At 34.1% G+C, this 21,775-nt stretch overlaps 1 protein-coding gene across 3 annotated transcripts in view; it reads left to right on the forward strand.

Moving 5' to 3' along the window:
* Positions 1-19,399, forward strand: part of LOC121410553 (tax1-binding protein 1 homolog) — a 41,569-nt gene extending 22,170 nt beyond the window's left edge. For 2 of the 3 annotated variants that reach the window (XM_041602720.1, XM_041602719.1), the window contains 10 exons: positions 579-749; positions 1,488-1,631; positions 2,692-2,932; positions 3,504-3,680; positions 9,783-10,051; positions 10,336-10,398; positions 10,989-11,179; positions 11,797-12,020; positions 14,627-14,717; positions 15,489-19,399. In XM_041602720.1, coding sequence (XP_041458654.1) covers positions 579-749; positions 1,488-1,631; positions 2,692-2,932; positions 3,504-3,680; positions 9,783-10,051; positions 10,336-10,398; positions 10,989-11,179; positions 11,797-12,020; positions 14,627-14,717; positions 15,489-15,789 — 1,872 coding nt within the window. In that variant the 3' untranslated portion in view covers positions 15,790-19,399. The remainder of the gene's footprint in view (positions 1-578; positions 750-1,487; positions 1,632-2,691; positions 2,933-3,503; positions 3,681-9,782; positions 10,052-10,335; positions 10,399-10,988; positions 11,180-11,796; positions 12,021-14,626; positions 14,718-15,488) is intronic. The other variant, XM_041602721.1, reaches the window with a different exon arrangement.
* Positions 19,400-21,775: the final 2,376 nt, after the last annotated feature.

Here is a 21,775-nt window from a genome sequence, read left to right on the forward strand (position 1 = left end):
TTGAGATGGTTTCCAGATTCTTTTCAAAAATGTATTAATTCAGTAAGTAATTGATTAACTAATAAGTCTGAATTGTACTAATATTTCACTGCTACATATCATTACTTTTTTTCTATCAAGTCAAGTTTATTGCTTTAAAATTTCAGCAAAAAGTCTTAATTCGAGCGTGAATTATGCATGAATTAGTATGATCAATGCAATTACAAAGATATCTGAATGAAAATTTATAAATAGAGCATGTGAATACAATCACATGATCAACAGCCAAGATCTCAAGGGGGAAGGCACCCCCCCTCCAATTGTTAAAGTTACCTGGTAAAGTAAGGTATTTTTATTCTCAAATCAAATAAATGACATTATTAGAAGGATGCAACCAACTCATTGGAATGAAGACCTAAATAATGTAGCAATTAATTCATGGATGTATGATTGGGAGTCTCATAATATCCATGTTTTAGATGGTTGTAACATGTGGCCTGTAGTATCTGTATTTCCTTTTAATAGAAACTCTGCCTTTACATCAATCATGATTGGAGAAAAACTCATGAAAATATCTTTTTGATGCTTTTATGATAAAGGTTGCCAAGACTGAGAAGGAATCATTGAAGGTGGCTTTGGATCGTCAGACTAAGGAGATGAAAGAAGAGAAGAAGAAAGTGCAGTTACAAAGCCATCAAAATAGAGAGAAAACAGCTCTTCTCCAAGAACAGATCAGTGCTCTAAAGGATGGTATACAGCAACTTGCACAGGTGGGACTACAAAATGAAAATTAACTTCATATATATGTATATACCGGTATATCCTGTAATAAATAGCAGATATTTTAACTAAATCAATGGCAAATATATGTGAAAATAAAATCAATAATAAGGGGGTAACATGCCTCTGATAAACATTCATTCATTAGGTTTTTATCAACCCTGATGGGCATGTGTTACTGCTATATATTTGTTTTTATGCATCCATGCTATGTAAAGGTTATTCATGATTTGTATTACGTATGTTTGTATGACTTGGTCAAATAAATGGTAATTATCATAATTGTGTTACCAAATGGTATGTTTGATAACGCAGCAGCTTTCATGGACATAATGTATTTGACCAAGCAGCTGTAATCAAACATTGACAAAGTGTTGTTTAGATTTAGATTCAGGAATCTGAATAAGTAATGGATAGCAGAGGAAATGTAGCCATTTTTTAGTTTCTGAAGGATACCCATTAATTGAGAAAATATTAATTTTTATTAGTAGTAAAGTAGACAAGATGTCAATTACTTGTATATTTCCAGTCTTAAAATTGCATTTATTCCTACTGCATACACAGGTTTAAGGTTTCCATCAGATAGAACCATAGAATATTATAGCAAGTTCATTATAAAGAAACTGACATGTTACAAGACATGAGTAAGATCAGCAACTTTGTCATAGCATCTTTTACAATTATCTGACACGATCTGTTATACAAACTGATGCTCTTTAAACGTACAGGAGAAGGAGATGGCAACCAAGGGTACCAAAGGATCTCAGGAGGCTCAACAGATTGCTACCAAGGACCTGAAAGATAAGGTCAGACGTACACAGTTTCAATGCAAGGAGGAGGTCCGCAGACGTTCAGAGCTACAGAAGAAAATGGTAGGTACATTCCTCAGCAGGTCATTAATTGGTCCCAAAATGAATTATAAATATTGCAATCAATTTGAAATTTGCGAAAATTGATTACATATATATTTCTTGCAATTAAAAAAGTAATTCATCTTAATTGAAATTGATGTTTCAGTTGCAATTTTGTATGTAAATATATATGTAAATTCAATTCAATTCCAAATGCTGTTTTAACAACACCCCATGAGCTATAAAAGACACAGTGTGATGTCATCTATTGAATCTGCTGAAGATGTATTGTCTTAGTGTAATGATTAATCACTTTGGGTCATGTCATATCTCCCTTTTCCTTTTGACTAATTTACTCTCCTGTTGGTTGATACTTCTGAAGTTTGATTTCTCGCTGAGGGGTGGTAGGCCTTGGGATAATGTTGGCAACACTGGGAAGCTTTGATATTGGTAAATTTGCTTAGTGATGTATTAAAGGAAACCAAAACCCAAGGAGAGAAGCAATCTAATTGGAAAGAATAACGTGAGATGACCAATTCTGAACGGGTTTCAACAAAATTGGTTATGATATAAAAGATATATGGAAAGTTTGACAATCTTGCAATACTTTTTTTGGGGTAACTTATATTGGCAAACATGCTTCAAAGAAGCTGATTTTGTGGGCAACTCTTTTATACAACTTGGCTGATTATTTCCCTTATTTTACATGTTTCTGATTATATCACCCTTTATTTGACATGTGATGTGAATTATATTTTCCCATGACATTTGTTGTGCTTATAAGGAGGAAATATGCCATTTGAGATGGGGAAAATCTTAAAATTTGTACAAACACAGCCATTTTGAAACATGTTTGCCAAATTATGGATCCCCATAGAATGTATAAGAATTTTTAAACTTTCGAAACTCTCTTATGTTTTAACCGAATGTAATAAAGCTACTGAGATTTTGATCCTCTCATTGTACTCTTCGCAGATTGATTTTTTACTTTGGTTTTGGTTCTCTTTGATATATCTTTTGTATCACATATGATTTTTATTCTAATGGTTATCTTATATTCATCATTTCTGTTCTATTTCAGCATGCCATGGAGGCCACTTACCGTGATGAAACCCAGGAGCTTAAGCGGGAGATTGAGGAATTGCGACTCCGTCTGCAGATGGGCGCTGAAGAGTACAAGAAGAAGTACAGTGAGTGTCGCCAGCTAGAGGCAAAGCTGGAGAAGCGAAAAGTGATGAAAGAATCTAGCCAAACAATGACAGCATCAACAGACAGCACATCTGAATGGAAGGATGTGGAGAAAAACATGTCTATTGCTCAAAGTAAGTGTTTTGGATCATTCAAGTAATTTGTTGTGATGGCAGATACCTCAAAGGCTGTGTTGATTAATAAATCTAAATTAAGAACTAAAATGAAACGGTTGGTTTGAAGAACTACTTGTCCTTTGTGGTATCAAGTTGATGTGAAGTCATGGCTGTAAAGTCACTTGATTTTGGCGAAATACCCCTCTATCACCTCTTCTGCATGTACCTCTCTATTTGTGAAAAGGTCTTTTGGATTTCCATAAATTGTTAAAGTTACATCAGGCAAATTTTCAATTAAATAACAGTTCTGATGATGATGATGATTTATGAATCAATCCAAACTTACTACGAAAATTCATGTCCCAATATTTTGATGGGATAAAGCCTCCATCATGATAAAAAGAGTCGTTCAGGGTCCAATATTTCTTATATGCATTTGTTAACATTTTCAAACCTTACCCATTCTGCCAGAAAAGCTCTTTGGTTTGCAGAAATCCTTGCATTTATTTTCACAATTTCTCTCTTTTTTTTTTATTACACCATGCATTTTCTTGAAGATGTTAGATACTGTCTTTGTTTTTGTGTATAGGTGGAGAGGGCAATGGATATATGAGAGGGACTCAGAATTTGGAGGTAGTGAGTAACAGTCAAGGTAGTCAGGTGGTTTCAGAGCAGACATCTCAAGCAGTACAGGCAATTAGTAGCCAGGCTACCCAAGGAAGTCAAATCACCAACCAGGCATCACAAGCTATTCAAGCTACTACAGGTATGTGTGATGACAAAAGAAGTAAAAAGATGAGATAAAATTATTACAAAGAGGGAAATAAAGAGTATTAATGAGAAAGGGCATGATCATGCATTTTTATCTTACCCATTTTATACTATGAAGAAAACTATGTTTAGGTTGTCTATATCTATTATAAAAATGCCCTTACACTGTATCTGATATTCATTGATTGCAATTGTACAGCTCTTTCTGAAGAATGACAGAACACAATAATAATAATGGTCTTTATTGATACATCAAAAAACATTTGTTGCAGTCAAAGGCTGAATTACAAATGCTTGTACAAGGTAAAAATATTGACATGTAGAATTGACAAAAGTGCAAACGAAAAAGATATATATGGATTAAAAAATATGTATGAAATAGTTGGTCAATACACAGTGGCAAATGTTCTCCATTTGATCTTGAAAAGGTAAAAAAAAAAATTGAAAAATGAGTGTGGTGATATGGAATTAGGTTGATCAATCAGCATAAGACATATTTAACACATGTGGAACAGAAACAGTAAGAACAGGGGAAAAGAAATGTGTAACAATTAATCATTGAGTAACATTGTGGATAATTGAATTATAAAGAGTACAATAAATCAGTGTAAAAGAACAAAAGGCTGTTAACAAAGTCGAATGGAGCACTGAACCATAATATAGAGTATTTGGCATGCATCGAAAATTCAAATTATACATTCAACACGTAATCAGGATTTTGTAACATAAGTAACAAAAAGAGAACTGAAACTAGCATAACACTGAACATTCTAGCCGCTCCTCCATCTATTCAAATGAACCTGCAGCTGGAGCAGACTTGACCTAAAAGAAGAGAAAAGAGATAGGGAGAATGGAAGGACAGAAAATTGGAAGAAAGAAAATACGAGAGACAAAGAGAATGTAAAGATAGATGCAATGCCAACGGTGTTCAAATTTGCATGTAACGAGTACAACAAGTTAAAAACCTTTAAAAATGTGAGAGATAAAATTGCAACTCTTCTAACCAGTTTTACTTCAATGTGATTGCACTTAATACTGGATGTGTATGTACATGTACATAAAGCATCTTAATATCAATTCTACCAAGTATGTAAATAATTCTACCATGCATAACTCTATTTCATAATAAGAAACTATGTTGTCATTAAGAGCTTTTCAGATTAAGGTATTTTCAAAGCACAGATAGAAGAATATATTGCATGCAATAAATGATAGTTTTTTTCCAAATACATGATCTGTATGTTAGATGTAAAAGTCAGATGTCGAAACAATCTGAAATGAGTTAGAACAGAATCCAATAAAATGACCACCCAGTATTTGTCTATTTAAATACACAAAAATATATTCAAAATTATTATAGTAGAAAATGTGTAATTGCTGAGAAATTGAGAAAGTATGCATGGTATCCCAAGCAGGTATCAGGTCTTCATTTTTTCTAGCATTAAAAATACACTGCCCCATTTGTGCCTGTTTGTGTTGATGATCTTCAGTGTCCTTTTTGTCTCACCTGCAACATTGAAATCTTAACCAAGGTTAAGTTTTTTATATGTCTTCATAACTTAGAAAGTATATGGACGTAGTTCTTGAAACTTGGACATAGGGTAATCAAGTATTACTGAACATTCTGTCTTAGTTTCAGGTCACATTACCAAAGTCAAAGGTCATTTAGGGTCAATGAACTTAAACCATGTTGGGGAATCAATATAAAATTCTTAACCAAGGTTAAGTTTTCGAAATGTCATCATAACTTTGAAAGTGTATGGATCTAGTATATGAAACGTAAACATAAGAACAATTAAGTATCCCTGAACATCCTGTGTGAGTTTCGGTCACATGACCAAGGTCAAAGGTCATTTACAGTCAACAAACTTTGATGTTGGAAGTGTTTGTGGAATTGTCATCATAACTTTAAAAGTTTATAGATCTAGTTCATGAATCTCGCAACATAAGAGAGTAATATAACCATGGGCAATTCCACAGGTTGGTGGACATGAGCTTAAAAATTCAAATTCAATATTTTCTTTAATTTTTTAATACTTTAAGTCCTTCATACATGACAGTTTCAGGAACAATAAATAAAAAGTTTATTTTCATATGTATACTTTGGAAAAAAATGGTCAAAAGTTGTGTCTTCCATTCTGTACCAAAATACAAGAAAAATAGTGAAAAATGAAATACACCTTATTACCATTTTGTTATTGCAACAACATACCACTTTATATATTTCTGAAGTTTAGAAGAGTCAAATTACTTAAAATACACAACAGCTTTTCAAGTAAATTTGTAGTACTCATTTAAAAATGAACATTGCAACCTGCTCAGGTGATGTAACGTGAGTAACCGAAAAAACTGACTTTGTTTTCTGAGAGAAAAATTCTTCCCAGTTAATTGGTGGGATTTTGAATTCTCTTCCTTCAAACAATCTTTGACACAGTGATGACTATCAAAATCATTAAAAAGTACAATTTTTTAATAAAAATGATGAAAAAAAACTGTAACGTGAGTAACTTTGTAACGTGAGTAACCATCATGTAATGTGAGTAACCAGTAAAAATTATTCAGTTAGGTAACATTTTCTGTGGGATGTCAAGTTTTAAGTTATTTTTGATTAATTAAAAGCAAAATGAGGGTACACCTCTTTGATATGACTCTTTGTTCATCAAAATATCAGTGGTCGTACAATCACACAAAAAATTGAATATCAGTAGAAGTATTCACAATGCGAGAGTGCATAAGTAAGACTTGGTTTCGATTAACCAAACTTTAAAGAGTGTTCGAACAACACATTAAATGCCCTTTATACCTGTAACCCTATCTAGGCCGGGGTATTTTGGGAGTTGATATGGCCCGGGGGGGGGGCCTCCCAAGCCCCCTTGAGATCTCGGCCATTGGCTGCACGATCACGCCGAAAATTTGCGCGCAGGTTGTCTTGGACATAATCTACAATACTATACAGTAATTTATTTCATGCAAATTGGTACTAAGCGATTATGCTAATTTATGCATAATTAGTAAGCGAAATCATACTTTTCCCTCCTACTCCCCAATAAAGCTCCGATTGTTACAATTTTTGGTATAGAATCTCTTTTTGATGTTCCTAGCAATGAATTTTACACACATTATTGAATTTTTAATGACATGTGTGTTGTTAACCATACATGGACAAAATGTAACGTGAGTAACCATATTATCTGCACCCCAAGTAAAAACCATGTGTTCTTTATTTTTTTAATTATATACAAAGTTTGTCTCCCTAATATACTTCTTTGAAATGGATATAATCAACTTTCATTAAAGCCTTGTATGAGGAGACTTTTCACTTATGCCGACTTTTCATTTTGTGCATGTCCAAATCATGTAACGTGAGTAACCGACACATTTCAAAGATTTGCCAGGAGCATAATAAAATTGCTCAAGTTTTGTTTTTATACAAAGGATAGTCAGACTGAGTACTTTGTTGTGATAAGGAGATGTTTAGTTCCTATCAATAATAATGGAGTTACAGCTCCAAGTATGAGTCAAGGTGTCTCCAAATGTAACGTGAGTAACCGTGGAATAGCCCCCATGTATTTTTGAATATCTTGTGCGTGTTTCAGGGGAGCGTTTTATGAAAGGACTTGTCGGACGTTTTATCTGACAAGTCCCATTTTATCTGAGAGAGTTACCATAGTAACAGTACCTCTCAGCCAATCAAAGTCAGAGAAAGATGTCAGATCTGTCAGCTTGTAGGATGAAAATGTTGATGAAACACTCACCAGGTCACTTGACCAAAATCAAAGGTCATTTAGGGTACTTGGTAGGAATCCTCCAAAAGATGCCATAAAGGTGTTTAAACTGGAGGGTCAGTGAACTTTGGCCGTGTTGGTGTATTTGTTGAATTGGCATCATAACATAAAGAAGTTTATGGATCTACACATGTAGTTCATGAAACATAGACATAAGGGTAATCAAATATGAATGTTTGTTTTGCACATGTCTTAGGTCACATGATCATGGTCAAAGGTCATGTTGGGGCAATGTACATAGTATGTTATTATCATGAGTGTTTTCTTTTGTGAATATTTAATAGCCGTTTTCAAAGTCAGCACTGCTGCTATATCGAATCGCATAATACAGGCTAGACTGCCAGAGGTGTTCCACTTGTTTAGCCTAGATTTCATGAATTCATGATTTCCCAAAGTTGATTTTATGTAATAGTACCTAACCTTAACCATCTTGATTTATGAAGATATGATGACAATTAATATTGCTTATAAAAACTTTTCTATAAACTCATTGTTTACTTTAACTACAGGTACTTAGCTTTTACCCTATCTAGGCCGGGGTATTTTGGGAGTTCATATGGCCGGGGAGATCTCGGCCATCGACCGCGCGAACGCGCTGAAAATTGGCATGCGGGTTGCCTGGGACATAATCTACAAGATTGTATAGTGATTTATTTCATGCGAATTGCTATTAAGTGATTATGCAAATTTATGCGTAATTACATGTAGTATGCGAAATCATACTTTTTCCTCTAACTCCCTAGATAATGCTCCAAATGTACTAATTTTTGGTATAGAAACTCTGTGTGGTGTTCTCAGCAAGTGAACATGAAAAAAATTGCGATATCAAATCTTTTTCTTATGTATTATATTGTTTTTTGCAATTTCTTATGTATTTCTTTGTTTTTGACCTTTTGTTTTTCATTGTTTTTTCAATGAAATTCGTTGGGGACTCTTCTGTGATCATAAAAAGCATAAAATAAATACATTTAGACCAGCAAAACTAAAAATAATCATGCATTTATGAATTTTGTTTGAAAACACAATTTGCATTGACTTCGTACACGAAATCACGTTTTTGAGCAATTTTTGGTCTGACATGCACTTACATAATGTTGCGTAATTTCGTAACCACGTATCCGGGTGACGCAAAATTGGTCTCAAAAGTTGCGCAAGACTTGAAAGTAAAAAGTCAGCGAGCGGCGCGGTCAAAAAAATTCGCGCTGCGAAAATATCGCGCGATTCGTTGAGAGGGGGGCCTCCGAGGCCCCCCCCCCCGGCCTAGATATCAACAGGCCTCGAAATAATCGACGACCATCAACGGCCATGGCCGTCGATGCCCCCATTACTGGCCATCATGCCCTTCTTCTGTTTTTGCTAAAAGTTACGGCCACTAAATATGTGCCCTTTTTTATATGGCCGTGGTGCCCTTTTTTCTCATAAATGTGCCCTTTTTCTGATATATAATGTACCTCTTTTGAAAGTCTGCACCTTTTTTCTGAGCGAGGAAAACCTTTTCTCCGATCTTAAAAAGTATTCAATACCTTAGCTTTACCAGCGACGTCCAGTGCATATATGCAGTCTAGTCCGAAGCCGCGCCGAACGATGAGCTAGCTATACACAGCTGGCCGGCCAGCCGGCCGGCCGCTAGCGCGCTTTACATATGCTATGTAAGCTGCAGCATAAGAATGGACGAGCGCGAGCTCCGTATGTGTACTACACAAATGTCGCGCGCGCTGTACTGTCCTGGCGAGCGCGCGCGATGCGTAAGTACAGTACTTTGAATGGGAGTGTTTCATAAAGCTGTTCGTCAGTTACGAACAACTTACGAACGACCGGTGATACTTTCTTGGGTGCTAATCAGATTCACATTTAATTACATGTAGCTCAAGAAGGTATCACCAGTCGTGCGTAAAGTTCATTTTTTCTTAAGTAAATAATGTGGTTTGGTAATGAATCTGATGTATAACATCGACTATGGAAAGCCCCCCCCCCCGCCGCGAAACTGTAACACCTACAAATAATTTATTACATGCCCCTTAAAAAGTGGCCTTGGTGCCCTCTGCTGCCTGGCCTCAGTGAAAAAGTGCCCCTCAAAAAAGTGGCCTTGCCCCCCAAAAATCCTATTTCGAGGCCTGTATCAAGATCATAACATGAGAGAATCCTTTCTATATTTTGCAGCCTTGGGTGAAAGGGGTCATACTTCTCTTGCTAATTGTTATTAATCATTTGCCCCCCCCCTCCCCCGAAAAAAAAGAAGAAAAAAAGAAAAATAAATAGCTGTTTAGAAGCATTTTGTCTTATCTTTGGAAACTTTTTGTCTCTTCAACCAGGTGTCCAAGCCTCTAACTTGACTACCCAAGCTAGTCAGGCAACAACCAACCAAGCCACACAGGGCAGCCAGGCAGCAGGGACCAATAAAGAGATGGGTACTCAATCCGGGCTGCCCGCCGTAGCAGTGAAGATGGAGGGAGCCCTCCAGAGGCCAGCCTCTCGTGATGATACATTTGATCTGAAAGAGATGCATGAACAGATGTGTTCTCTCTCCAAGGAACTTGATGAGAGGAAGAAGGAGATTGATAGCTTCAAGCGCATGTATCAGGTCACTATTAAGAATATTGCTCTTATTCCTGAACACATTGATAAAGTTTTCTTCTGGATGTATCACAAAGGTTTGGAGAAAATGCACCTACCATAATGATTTTGATTGGCCATTGTTATTTAGGAATTGATGAGATAAACCTTTGTGTTACAGTTCCCCAAACATGTATTGTGTATTCTAAACTTGTCATTATTGTAATTTTCATGGAAGATGCTATCTATATTTCGTGCCCAACACCCAGTGTTTTTGTTAATATATATTATAATTTCATGTGGTTTATGCAGGAGGAGCGTGAGAAGGCTTCACATATGGAGCGTGTATGGCAGCTGAAATACCAGTCTATAGAGGTAAATATCTTCCCTTTTCCTAACACTTCAGGTTTTTTTCATACAAATATTAAAGTGTTTCAACACAAATTACACTTTAATTACGTTTGGGTTATACAGACATATTCAACTGATGTATAAAGCATTAGTTCAACTGATGTATAAAGCATTAGTTTCATTTCTTTATCTTTCTCTCTCTCTCCTCTCTTCCTTTAAAGCCACAGCATACCCTACGACTAGTCCACATCCCGATTGGGAGCAAATAGCATTTTGCTCTATTTCTGAAAATGTGAATGAAAAGTATCTTTTTATTATAGGATCAAATCATAGCCAGTGGTACAACCACTATGACGTCATTACGACTAGATATTAAATTCGCCTGTATTCTTATCTATAGCATAGTCACAGATTTGAACATAGGTATTATTCATATGATGATTTTGAGCATTACAAAGTAAGATATTCCATGTCTCAATATCAGCATCAAATTCTACTACGTTTTATTATGAAATCGGGTTGCAGATTAATAGTAAGGTGTGCGGTGTCCTTAATGTAACCCCTTCTCTTAGCACTGTTAAATAACCAATATTAACTAATCCGTCTTCTTTCAGAGCAAGAATACTGAGCTACAGGACAAGAATAATAAGATGCTTAATGACTACACCAACATGAAACACAGCTATGAGAGTATCAAGTTTGACATGGAGTCCCAGCGCAGGTCAGCTCCAGCGCCTCAAGAACCTAGTGACCGACCAAAACAATTTGTTAACCCATATGCTCAGCAGACCAGCCCTTCTCCTCCGTAAGTTAAATGAGCTTTCATTTATGATCCAAATGTATTCAATTAGAATGTTAATAATGGGATCTTAAATCTTGGGATCTGATATGCATTTTTGGTAGGAGAATGATTAATATATCAAACATTGATTTATATTGTACTGTAATTATACATAAGAAGTTATAGAAGTTAAAAGGGTTTTCTTTCATATTATGACTTTTCATGTTGATGAAGCAATAACTTTGTTTTCAATATTACATATTCAGTCACTTGCCATACATATATTGTGGTCTTGGTGAAATTTTGTTATTTCAGATTTAGAATTGAAATAAAACTCTCAAAAGTAAAATTTGTTGTGGAAAAATGGGCTTCAAATCCACATTTTACAAGTAAAATGATTCTTTTTGAATACATTTGTAAATTTAAATGGTGGCTGTTGCAAATGTTGCATTTACATATCCTAACAGCAAGCGTGGAATAACTTATGCATGGATTGTATCACTTCTTATGTTCAGGTTTGTTTTGTTTCTGATGTGGCACTTCATTTACTGAGTTATATTTAGTTTCCTCTCCCATGTCCTCCATGCTTGGGATTTATTCACAATTAACCATCTTCACCATCTCCCTTCATCCATTCCTAGAATGCAGAGTGGTAACCCTTCTCCATTAGACTCTGTCTATGGCAATCCCTATGCAGAAGGCGCTTTACCCTCAGCCCTCATGGAAGTGTCTATTGATAGCATGAACTTGGGCAGTATTCGCTACCCTCCAGATATGGTTGAAGATGCAGTCTTGTCTGATGCTTCAGATTCCATTCCCCCTGCCTTACTGCCAGAGCCCCTCCAACCAGATGTCCTACCAGAAGGTACTTGTCATTTACAAACATACATTTACCTACATGGAATCACATATATGGGACAATGTGTTTTTGTGTTCTACATTATTACCGATAGAAAACACAAATTGCGGGACTATGGTTTACAAATCTATAGCAAGTATTATGCAACAATCATAGCTACATTTATAGCTCTGCAGCTATTGAAAATTTCTTGGTGCTCATACCAAAACTAAGATCTATATACTTAACTGTTAAAGATTTAGTTACATGTCATAATAAGATGATGTTTGAAGGCATGCTTGGTGGAATGAGCAATCGCAGAAGAGTGTTACGGTACACCATGTGTAAAATCTGTGAAGAACTGAGATAAGAAAGTGGATAGAATTGGAGGTGAATTGGAAGGGCGAGAAAGTGGAGGTTTGAAAGTAGAGTATTCTTTTTTAAATGAGTGTAGTCCTTAAAAGGACAGTAAACCAGAAGGAGCAGAAAGCTGAGTAGTATGCAGGCTGGAGAAGAAGGCTTGAGTAGGTGAGAGAAGGCTGGCTTGAGTCGGCGAGTAGAGTGGTAGCGGGAGCAAGAGAGTAGACTTGACATTTCGGGAAGGTTGACCGTCCATTTTCAGGAGCAGGAGTCTCTCTCTTTTAAACCTCCTCTTTCTCGTCTTTCCAATTCACCTCCAATTCTATCCACTTTTCTTATCTCAGTCCTTCCAAGAGTTTACACATGGTGTTCCGTAAACCTCTTCTGCGAATGTCATAGTAACATATTGTGAAGTACAACTAGAGGCAGTGTAGTTTTACTTCTAGGTATATCTTCTAGGTGTATCTTCCAGGCATGATTTGTGGTAAAAATCTGCATGTTGTATTGTTTCATGTAAGCATGAAGAGGTGGGTTTAGTCATGCATGGTACTTTTGTTTTTGCTTTCATTAGCTCATCCGGCCCGAAGGGCAAGATGAGCTTATGCCATGGCGTGGCGTCCGTCGTCTGTCGTCCGTCCACAATTTCAAAATGCTACTACTTTGCCATTTCAAGTCAGATTTCAATTCTGTTTGCTTTATATGATAGCACTAGGTGGGGCATTCAAAACTTCTACACATAATTTTGAAATTCATAAAATATGCTAATTTATGCGCATTTTTCAAAATTCATAAAAAATGCTACTTCTTCTTTATTTGTTGACCGATTTTGATTTTTTTTGCTTCCATGTGGTAGAACTTCATGAGGTAGACCAAACTTCAACACAGAATTTTGAAATTTTGACCAGAACAATTTTTATGCTAATTTATGCATATTTTTAAAAATTCACATAAAATGCTTCTTCTTCTTTATTTGTTGGCCGATTTTAAATTTTTTGCTTCCATCTGGTAGAGCTTCATGAGGTTCACCAATCTTCTACACAGAAGTTTGAAATTTTGACCAGAACAATTTTTATGCTAATTTATGCAAAATTAATTTATGCATATTTTTAAAAATTCACATAAAATGCTTCTTCTTTATTTGTTGACCGATTTTGATTTTTTTTCTTCCATCTGGTAGAGCTTCATGAGGTTCACCAATCTTGTACGCAGAATTTTGAAATTTTGACTAGAACAATTTTTATGCTAATTTATTCGAAATTAATTTATTCATATTTTTAAAATTTCACATAAAATGCTTTTGCTTCTTTAATTGTTGACCGATTTTTATTTTTTTTCTTCCATCTTGTAGAACTTTATGAGGTTCACCAAACTTCGACACAGATTTTTGAAATTTTCAGTAGAAAATTACTTATGCTAATTTATGCGAAATTTATTCAGAAATCACAGAAAATGCCTCTTCTTCTTTATTTGTTGACAGATTTTGATATTTTTTCTTCCATCCGGTAGAACTTCATGAGGCCCACCAAACTTCTACACAGAATTTTGAAAATTTTCAGTAGAAAATTATTTATGCAAAATGTATTCATAAATCACAGAAAATTCCTCTTTTTCTTTATTTGTTGACAGATTTTGATTTTTTTTCTTCCATCTGGTAGAGCTGCATGAGGTTCACCAAACTTGTACACAAAATTTTGAAATTTTGTCTGGAAAATTATTTATTCTAATTTATGTAAAATTTATACATAAATCACAAAAAAAAATTCTTCTTCATTTGTTGATCAATTTCAGTTTTGTTTGCTTTCTATAATAGCTTGAGGTGGTGATACAAGATTTAAACATAGAATTTTGAAACTCATTGAATCTGCTATTTATTCATATATTTTCAAAACTCACAAAAATTGCTTACTTATTCGTTGATTGAGTTTGGTTATTTTTGTTCCATCTGAGAGCTACATTAGGTTCACCAAGGTTCTACACAGAGTTAAGAAACTTTGACTAGATAATAATTAATACTTAATTCATATGAAATCTATTCATAGATCACAAAAAATGCTTCTATGTCATTTCTTCATTGATTTCAATTCTATATCCTCATTTTATGTCACCAATATAATTCACTACAGTGTCAACTGGGCTGAAATTAAAATTGTGTTAAATTGTGTTGCGAGATGCCGGATGAGCTCCACATCATTGATGTGCTAGTTTTGCTTTATCAACAAAACTTCTGTCATTGATCCTTGCTGTGTACTGGTTTTATGTTTTGCGAATTGTAGGGAAGATAGCTGCAATCAAGATGATGTCCTCCAAACTGGAAGGGAAGAATGATTGTGGGATGGTTCAAACAGAACAGGCTGATGATGATAGGTAAAGTTCAGTCATATATCTAACATTGGGACAAATAATACGGAGATTGCCTCTTTCTGCAAAATCCAACTGTTAATAATGACACTTAACCCCATTTAGAGGTATGTAAAGGACCTTGACCTGGGTTCATCTTATTTATGGTAAAACAATATCAAAACCTGACTAGTCCTCAATGAAATCTGTAGAAATTTGATCAATTTATATTTTCACATAGAGGGATAGAGATAAAATAGAAAGCATTGAGTATGCTTGCCAATTGCATGATTTTCAGCTGCATGATTGCAGAATGACAATACCATGTTACCAATGAAAGTTTCAAGTCTTAATTCATGAGCCAAGGTGTATATAATCAAATTGAAATGAATTTACATATTTTCCATGTAGAATGGTCCTCCATATTTATACTTATATCTTATATTCTTGTATTTATGCATATACCAGTGAAAAATAATTTATTCCTCTGCCACTTGTTTGTTCAGTTGATAAATTAATGATAAATATATAAAATGAGGTGTTTTACAGACAGAATAGTTAATTAAAAATTTAATTTAAAATGAAATTAATGAATACACAGAAATTGAACAAATTGGCAAGAAAAAAAAATACACAATCAGTTAAAGGTCGTCAAAATAACAAGTAGGCCAGATCCCACAACAATTAAGGAAATGCTTCCTTCATGAGGTAAGTTTTCAATTGCTGCATTACTTGATTAGGATATAAATAATACATTTGCATACTGTAACATCATCTGTCATTCAATTAATTTCACAGGGAGGATGCACAGTTTGTAGATGCCCAGGAATTCCCAGAAGAAGTGATGACAAGCCCGACACCTGACCCCATGGCCCCTCCCATGCCAACCTGTCCACCCCCTCCTCCCGAGGAGGAGCCTAAGAAATGCCCAGAGTGTGTGATTGAGTTCCCATACAACTACCCAGAGGAAGATTTTGTCAGGCATGTTCAGAGGCACTTTGCTAAGTTGTGTCCTGTCTGTTCATGTCTCCTAGATCCTCAGATCAGTCAGATGGACTTTCAGGTTCATGTTGAACGTTGCATCATGTCCCGCAACTGAGAGACTACTTCTTGGTCCTGTTTCATTAAGAAGTGTTATAATAATAAATGCACAATTTCTGTATTAAGTTACTATCAAACAATCTAATAGAGTGAGTTTAGTAGCTTAAAACAGTAATTGCAAATTTGGTATTGTAGCAAGTTTTATGAAATTGGCCCCTCAATGAATGTGGCCTGCTCTCCTCCAGATATTGAAGTAAAACCCTGAAACCATAATAAAAAGTCTAGATGAGCAATAAAGGTTTTTCCTTCTATAAAGAACTAACTCATCCCTTTCTGTGGCCAAAATTTTAACCTACTTAGAAAGTGCAACACATACCCAACCCTGACAAAATAACATATCTGATAGAAAAGGGAATCCCTACTATGACATACCTAATTGTTATATAATACATCCCTTGTACTTAGAACATACACATTCTCATTTCTGAGTTCTTAATCCTTTAAGATGGCATCTGGGGTTTTGCAAATTATGCCCTACATCTGATGTTGAGTTCATCTATACATTCTCATTTTCTCTGATTTTCTCAAGATTTTAATGTCTAGAATCCAAGATCTGTTTTGCAGTATGTTAAGTCTAAAATTTTTGAACAACCTAGAGAAATAAGAGTATGGAATTACAAGTTCCTGTAGGATGTACACAGACTTAGACATTTGATGCTTTTGTGAAAACAGCATTCTCTTATGAAGTAAGTAAAATTCCTTCCATTAATATAAAGATAATAAGTAAGTTATTACTATCTCTGTTCCTTTGTACTGATCTCAAGGGGGATAAAGCAACATTAAACTATTATTGAAATTATTTAGAAATATATATCAAGTTTGCAATATCAAAACTCCAGAATATATGTTATGACCCTTGAGGTGTGGCTCAATCTGCAACAAATATTCTGACATTGAAGTATATAGGATGGTATGTCTAAAGAAATTGATTGTGTGAGTTGATAATGTTAAGAGGATTAATTGTTACCATTATTTCTTTTGAGCAAAGCATAATGATAATTAAGCAATTAATATGTTAAGATTACTTGTATGCTTCTTCTTGTCTAGCATAAGAATATATTTTCATCCTTATTATATATATGCTACTTACTTCTTTACATGTGTGAGTATGTGTAAATATATACTAATTTTCTTTTTCATTATCTTTGATAAAATGCTGTTTTATTTTTCTTAAGTTCGGCAGAATTAATTCTATTCATGTCTGACAAAATAAATCTATCCTCTTGGAAAATGTATCTAGTCTGGAATTCCTTACATGTTCATCAATACCCAAGATTATTGCATTTCTCCAATAATTATATGCATATTTCATTTTGACCAAGATATTCTTGTTGACAGTGGGTTACTTGTATCATAATCTCTCTAAAAATATTTGTCTATTTTATGGTATCATTTTCAGTGCTTTGTTTGAAATAATATTTTATTTTTTTCCATTTTATAATGACTGTCATCTTCCTACCCTGATATGTTGATATATTCATGTAATGATCTAATAAAGCAATCTGTAGTATGCATAAGACGTTAAGCAATGGTAGTTTTACATTTGGTAAGAGAAATAGATAACTATATTTTACTGTATGTTTTGTTGTTTTTCATAGTTATGAGTGAGAACTGAGAATGAGTTGCGTGATTGAGTCATTTCTAGCAGGCATATAATATTCAATAAAAGAAAATCCTCAGTATATATCAAAAGCAAAGTATATATAGTGTATGTGTAATTCATTACTTATCTGAACTCATACAAAATATAAGATAATGCACGTTTGTCACTAATATTCATCGTCAGGATGTCTAGCTATTGATTTTGAACTGAAATACTACTGAACATCCAAAATTATGTTTTGTTCCTATTCCTTTGCTTGGCCTAATGCTTGTGAGTTGAATGTTAAATGCATTATTACTTAGATTACTGAAAAATCACTGGAGAATTGCATCAACAGATATAATGACATATTTGACTGTGTTCTTTAAGTACATTTGATTTATATTATGGAACCAAGTGTATGTTTGTTTGTTGTTGTTTTTAATAGGGTCCCTTTATTGCCATGATCTTCTGAAAATTCTGTTACATTTTTTTTCTTTATTGCAGTTTAATTTCTCAAAAGTCGATATACATTTCTGAATTCAATAGCTAAATATCATATGTAAAAATCTGAAGAAATTCATTGAATAACTAAAAACTGATTCATAAACCATACTTTACTCCTCAGAATACAATATTCTGTGATTTGAAGGAAATGATGATATCAATAGATAACAATATAGATATCAAAATAAAAGAGACTGATCTTCTTAAATGACAAATCAATTATAAGAAAATAAAAATTTAAACAATCTGAAAGCAAATATAATTATTTATACAGAAACTGCAAAAATCTTTTTTTTTAATGAAATTTGTTGCTGTTTGATAAGCTTGTGAATGAAAAGAATTAATCAAACTTGTGTTTTTATGTAATTTAAGAGATTGTATTGTACAGTTTTCCTTTATCTGTAAATACATCTGTAGAGAAGTAACTAAGTTTTGCATATATAAGTGACTACAATATTATATTACACATACTTTTTGTTTGTATTGCCTTAATGCCTGACTTGAATTAAGTTTACATAAATAGTGGCGCAACATTATGCTGTTAATCTGTGTCTACAATGGTAGATGAAATTGCATCACAATGGTTTTGTTCTGTAAATATAATTCCTTAGCATTTTAACTTTGTGATGATAAATGATTTTTTTTCTTGATGCTAGCTGTTATGAATTATCATGTGTTTCTTTAGTAATGTGCACCATCTTCATGTGATGTAGCTTAATAGTTAATGAATTTGATAAAGTATGATAATGGCAATCATTCTGCATTTAAACATTGCTAGAGTGCATTTACCTAATTGTTATTGTGGAGTGCCTTTTGTGTTAAGTCCATCTATTCGTAGTATGTTTTACATTTAAGGCAATTTCCTTGCAGAACTATAAATATAGATGCATTTGTGTACATGTACTTGTTCTTGTTTGTTTTCAGATAACAGAATTGGTTAAAAAGGATGAGAAAGATCAAGTTATCTATTTCCTCTTTTTTGTGCAAGAAATTTGGTTTGGAGCAGAGCCATCCTTACTGAAAAATTAGATTTGAAAATAATATTACATAGTGCAGATATGTACATGTTGTTTGAAATTGTCTATCATAAATTGAAAATGCAACAAAATTGACATAGTAGACAAAGAAAGGAACTGTTTCAGATTTGTTTTACTCATTTTGCTAATTCTACATGGACTTTCAAATTCAAACAAGAATAAGACAAGAAATCTTAATTGACAAACTGTGACCGATTCCTGACCTTTTGTAATTAAGAACTTGAGTTTTTTCCATCTACCAGACTTTGAAGGTTTAAATGCCAGCTCATTACTAAAAAAAAGAAAGCTTATGTTGTACTATACTTATTCTTATGACTGTCTAGTCTTTAATGTAATATCCAACTAAGCAGAATATATGACATGTTATCCAATATATTTTGGGGCTTTATGATATTGGAATAAACATCTACTATCATGCATATTGTAAAATTGTTATTTAGAACAGCATTTTATTGTAGAAATAAATAAAAATAAGTACACACACATATATATATATATATATATGTATGCTGTAATTCAAGAAGAAAACATGGTTTTGGTATGACTCATATTTATTGAACTCTTGCATTTTAACTTGAACGTGCCATCTTACTTCTTCAATGCAGATTTATGAGTGGCTATAGTACACAATCTTTCCAGTCTATCATTCAGAGTGCTATAACATGTTTCTATATACCAGGGGTGGTATTCTGAAAACTGTTGTTAAAACTATTGTTATAATTTCCATTATAAGCCACAAGTTATGACACCAACAAAGTTTTCTTTAATTGGTATTCTGAGAAGTGTTACAACTTGTGTTATAAGTCAGCCGAAACATACCACAAAAATATCCAATCCAAATCTGACAATAATTTCAATAAATAGGAGCACTCTCTTTCTCTATAGCAAAGGTGCTTGACTTACCTGATGATAGGTGAGGCTGGCTTTGAATTCTATTTAAACAAATCGTGTCAAATTTGCCTTGCAGGTATACTTCTCCAAACAGAAGCCAAATTCCCTGTGAAATTTTGATTCATTAGTAAAGACAAAAAAAACGCTTCGGAGGTAATCTATCCTCTCATTACGATTTGAAAAAAATGACACACCAACAATATGAGCAAGACATCTGCCCGAATCTGCCTGAAGATACATCATACAAAATTAACACACCCCTACCCTTTTTTTCAATCTCTGGACCTGGTTGCATTTTGCCATCCAATTGTAACTTGCATGGAATCCTTGATTTTGATTGGCTGTTGATCATTGTTACCATGGCAATTACCATTGGATGGCAAAGTAAAAGTAACTGATATGCAACGGGCCCAGGAGTATTGTGAAGGGTATTACAAATATTGTGCAAAGAAGGTAAGAATTAAAAGAAGATGTAATGGAAGTAGTAGTAATATCTATGCTTTTCAGAATACTGATTGCACTTTACAGTAAATAAATAGGGGGGTATGATATATTGTGCGCTGTCACCAATCCCCAACCCGGATGATCATAAAAGTGACCCTTTCCCTTTTGCACCGTTCTAGCAGTCATCACAACTCGTGACAGAAAAACTGCTTTCTTTTGAAGTAAAGTCAAATTTGCCCTTTGCACAATGATAAGATATATTGAAATAAAGGTGAAAGAGATTGATCAATTCTGTAGGGAGATGGAACTGTTTTGAATTTTGGAGGAAAAGTTTGCTCTGTATGACTGATATCTTGTCTCCAGTCAACAAAGACAAGTTCATGTGTCGAGTGAAGAAAATAATGATGCTGGACATGTGTTTCATGTAGTGAAAAACAAGGGATGACTGTTCACTATAATGGATGTTTTTAATGCTGGTTGAGGATTATGCATCATATTATCTGATTGTAGAAAACAAGCTGCATTCAAATTTTGTCTTCCAGTGGTCTTGAAAGCAACAACAAAAAATAAAATGAATAATATAGGCATTTTGTCTTGCATAAGAGGTAAGCAGTGTTAAGTCATGCAAAACTTTATGAACTGCGAAGTGGGTTCCATGACATTTGCTCCGGTCACAACTTCTCCGCTCTAAACTCCACTCAAATAACAAAATTTAACCCTGGGTTTAATTAACCCTATACCCTACCTGAAACCTAACTTAAAACCCTATTGCAACCCTAACCCTGCATCTCGCAATTAACCCTGAAGCAAGGAGAAAATGTCATGTCACCGACACATTCACTATGTGTGAAAACAGTGGAGTATGAGTGCTACAGATACACATATTGTCATTTATTATTATCTAGTGTGACAATGACAATATTTCTGAACTGCTGTGAAAACTTTGCAACCTCCTTGAATATGAATCTTTTTTTTTTCATTACTTTTCACCCTCTCAATACATCTTTGTGTTCACCCTTTCCATGATCGCCACAACTTCTAAAAATACACATCCATAAAGCTATACAATACATCACTTTCACAAATTACAAGAGTCATATTTTCTTTTCTTGAATGCATCTTTTATTCTTTTTCTTCTTGTTCACTTTGTTACCTTGATAATTGCATCTTACAAAATACTTGTTGTTTGTTAACTTGTTTTGTTACTGGTTACCTTTATTGCACAACCATGCACATTTTGTTTCTGAATAGTTGTTTCTATAACTTATATAAAGTTTCAGTCATACAAAGGTTTATAGTACCATCTTAAAATGAGATATAGCAATTGTCATACACACATCACATTTGCGGTCAATATATTTCAAAGATTGATAGAAAACAAGAAATGGCAATAATGTGGAGAGCACATAGAGTTTGCAAGAACATTGGAACACTACATACCAATGTATATCACTTTGACACACAATGCTGAATCAATTCTTGTCGACATCAAATATTAAATTCTTATTTTCAATTTTTTCAAT

The sequence above is a fragment of the Lytechinus variegatus genome, chromosome 3, assembly GCF_018143015.1.
Source record: "Lytechinus variegatus isolate NC3 chromosome 3, Lvar_3.0, whole genome shotgun sequence".
NCBI classification, from domain to species: Eukaryota; Metazoa; Echinodermata; class Echinoidea; order Temnopleuroida; family Toxopneustidae; genus Lytechinus; species Lytechinus variegatus.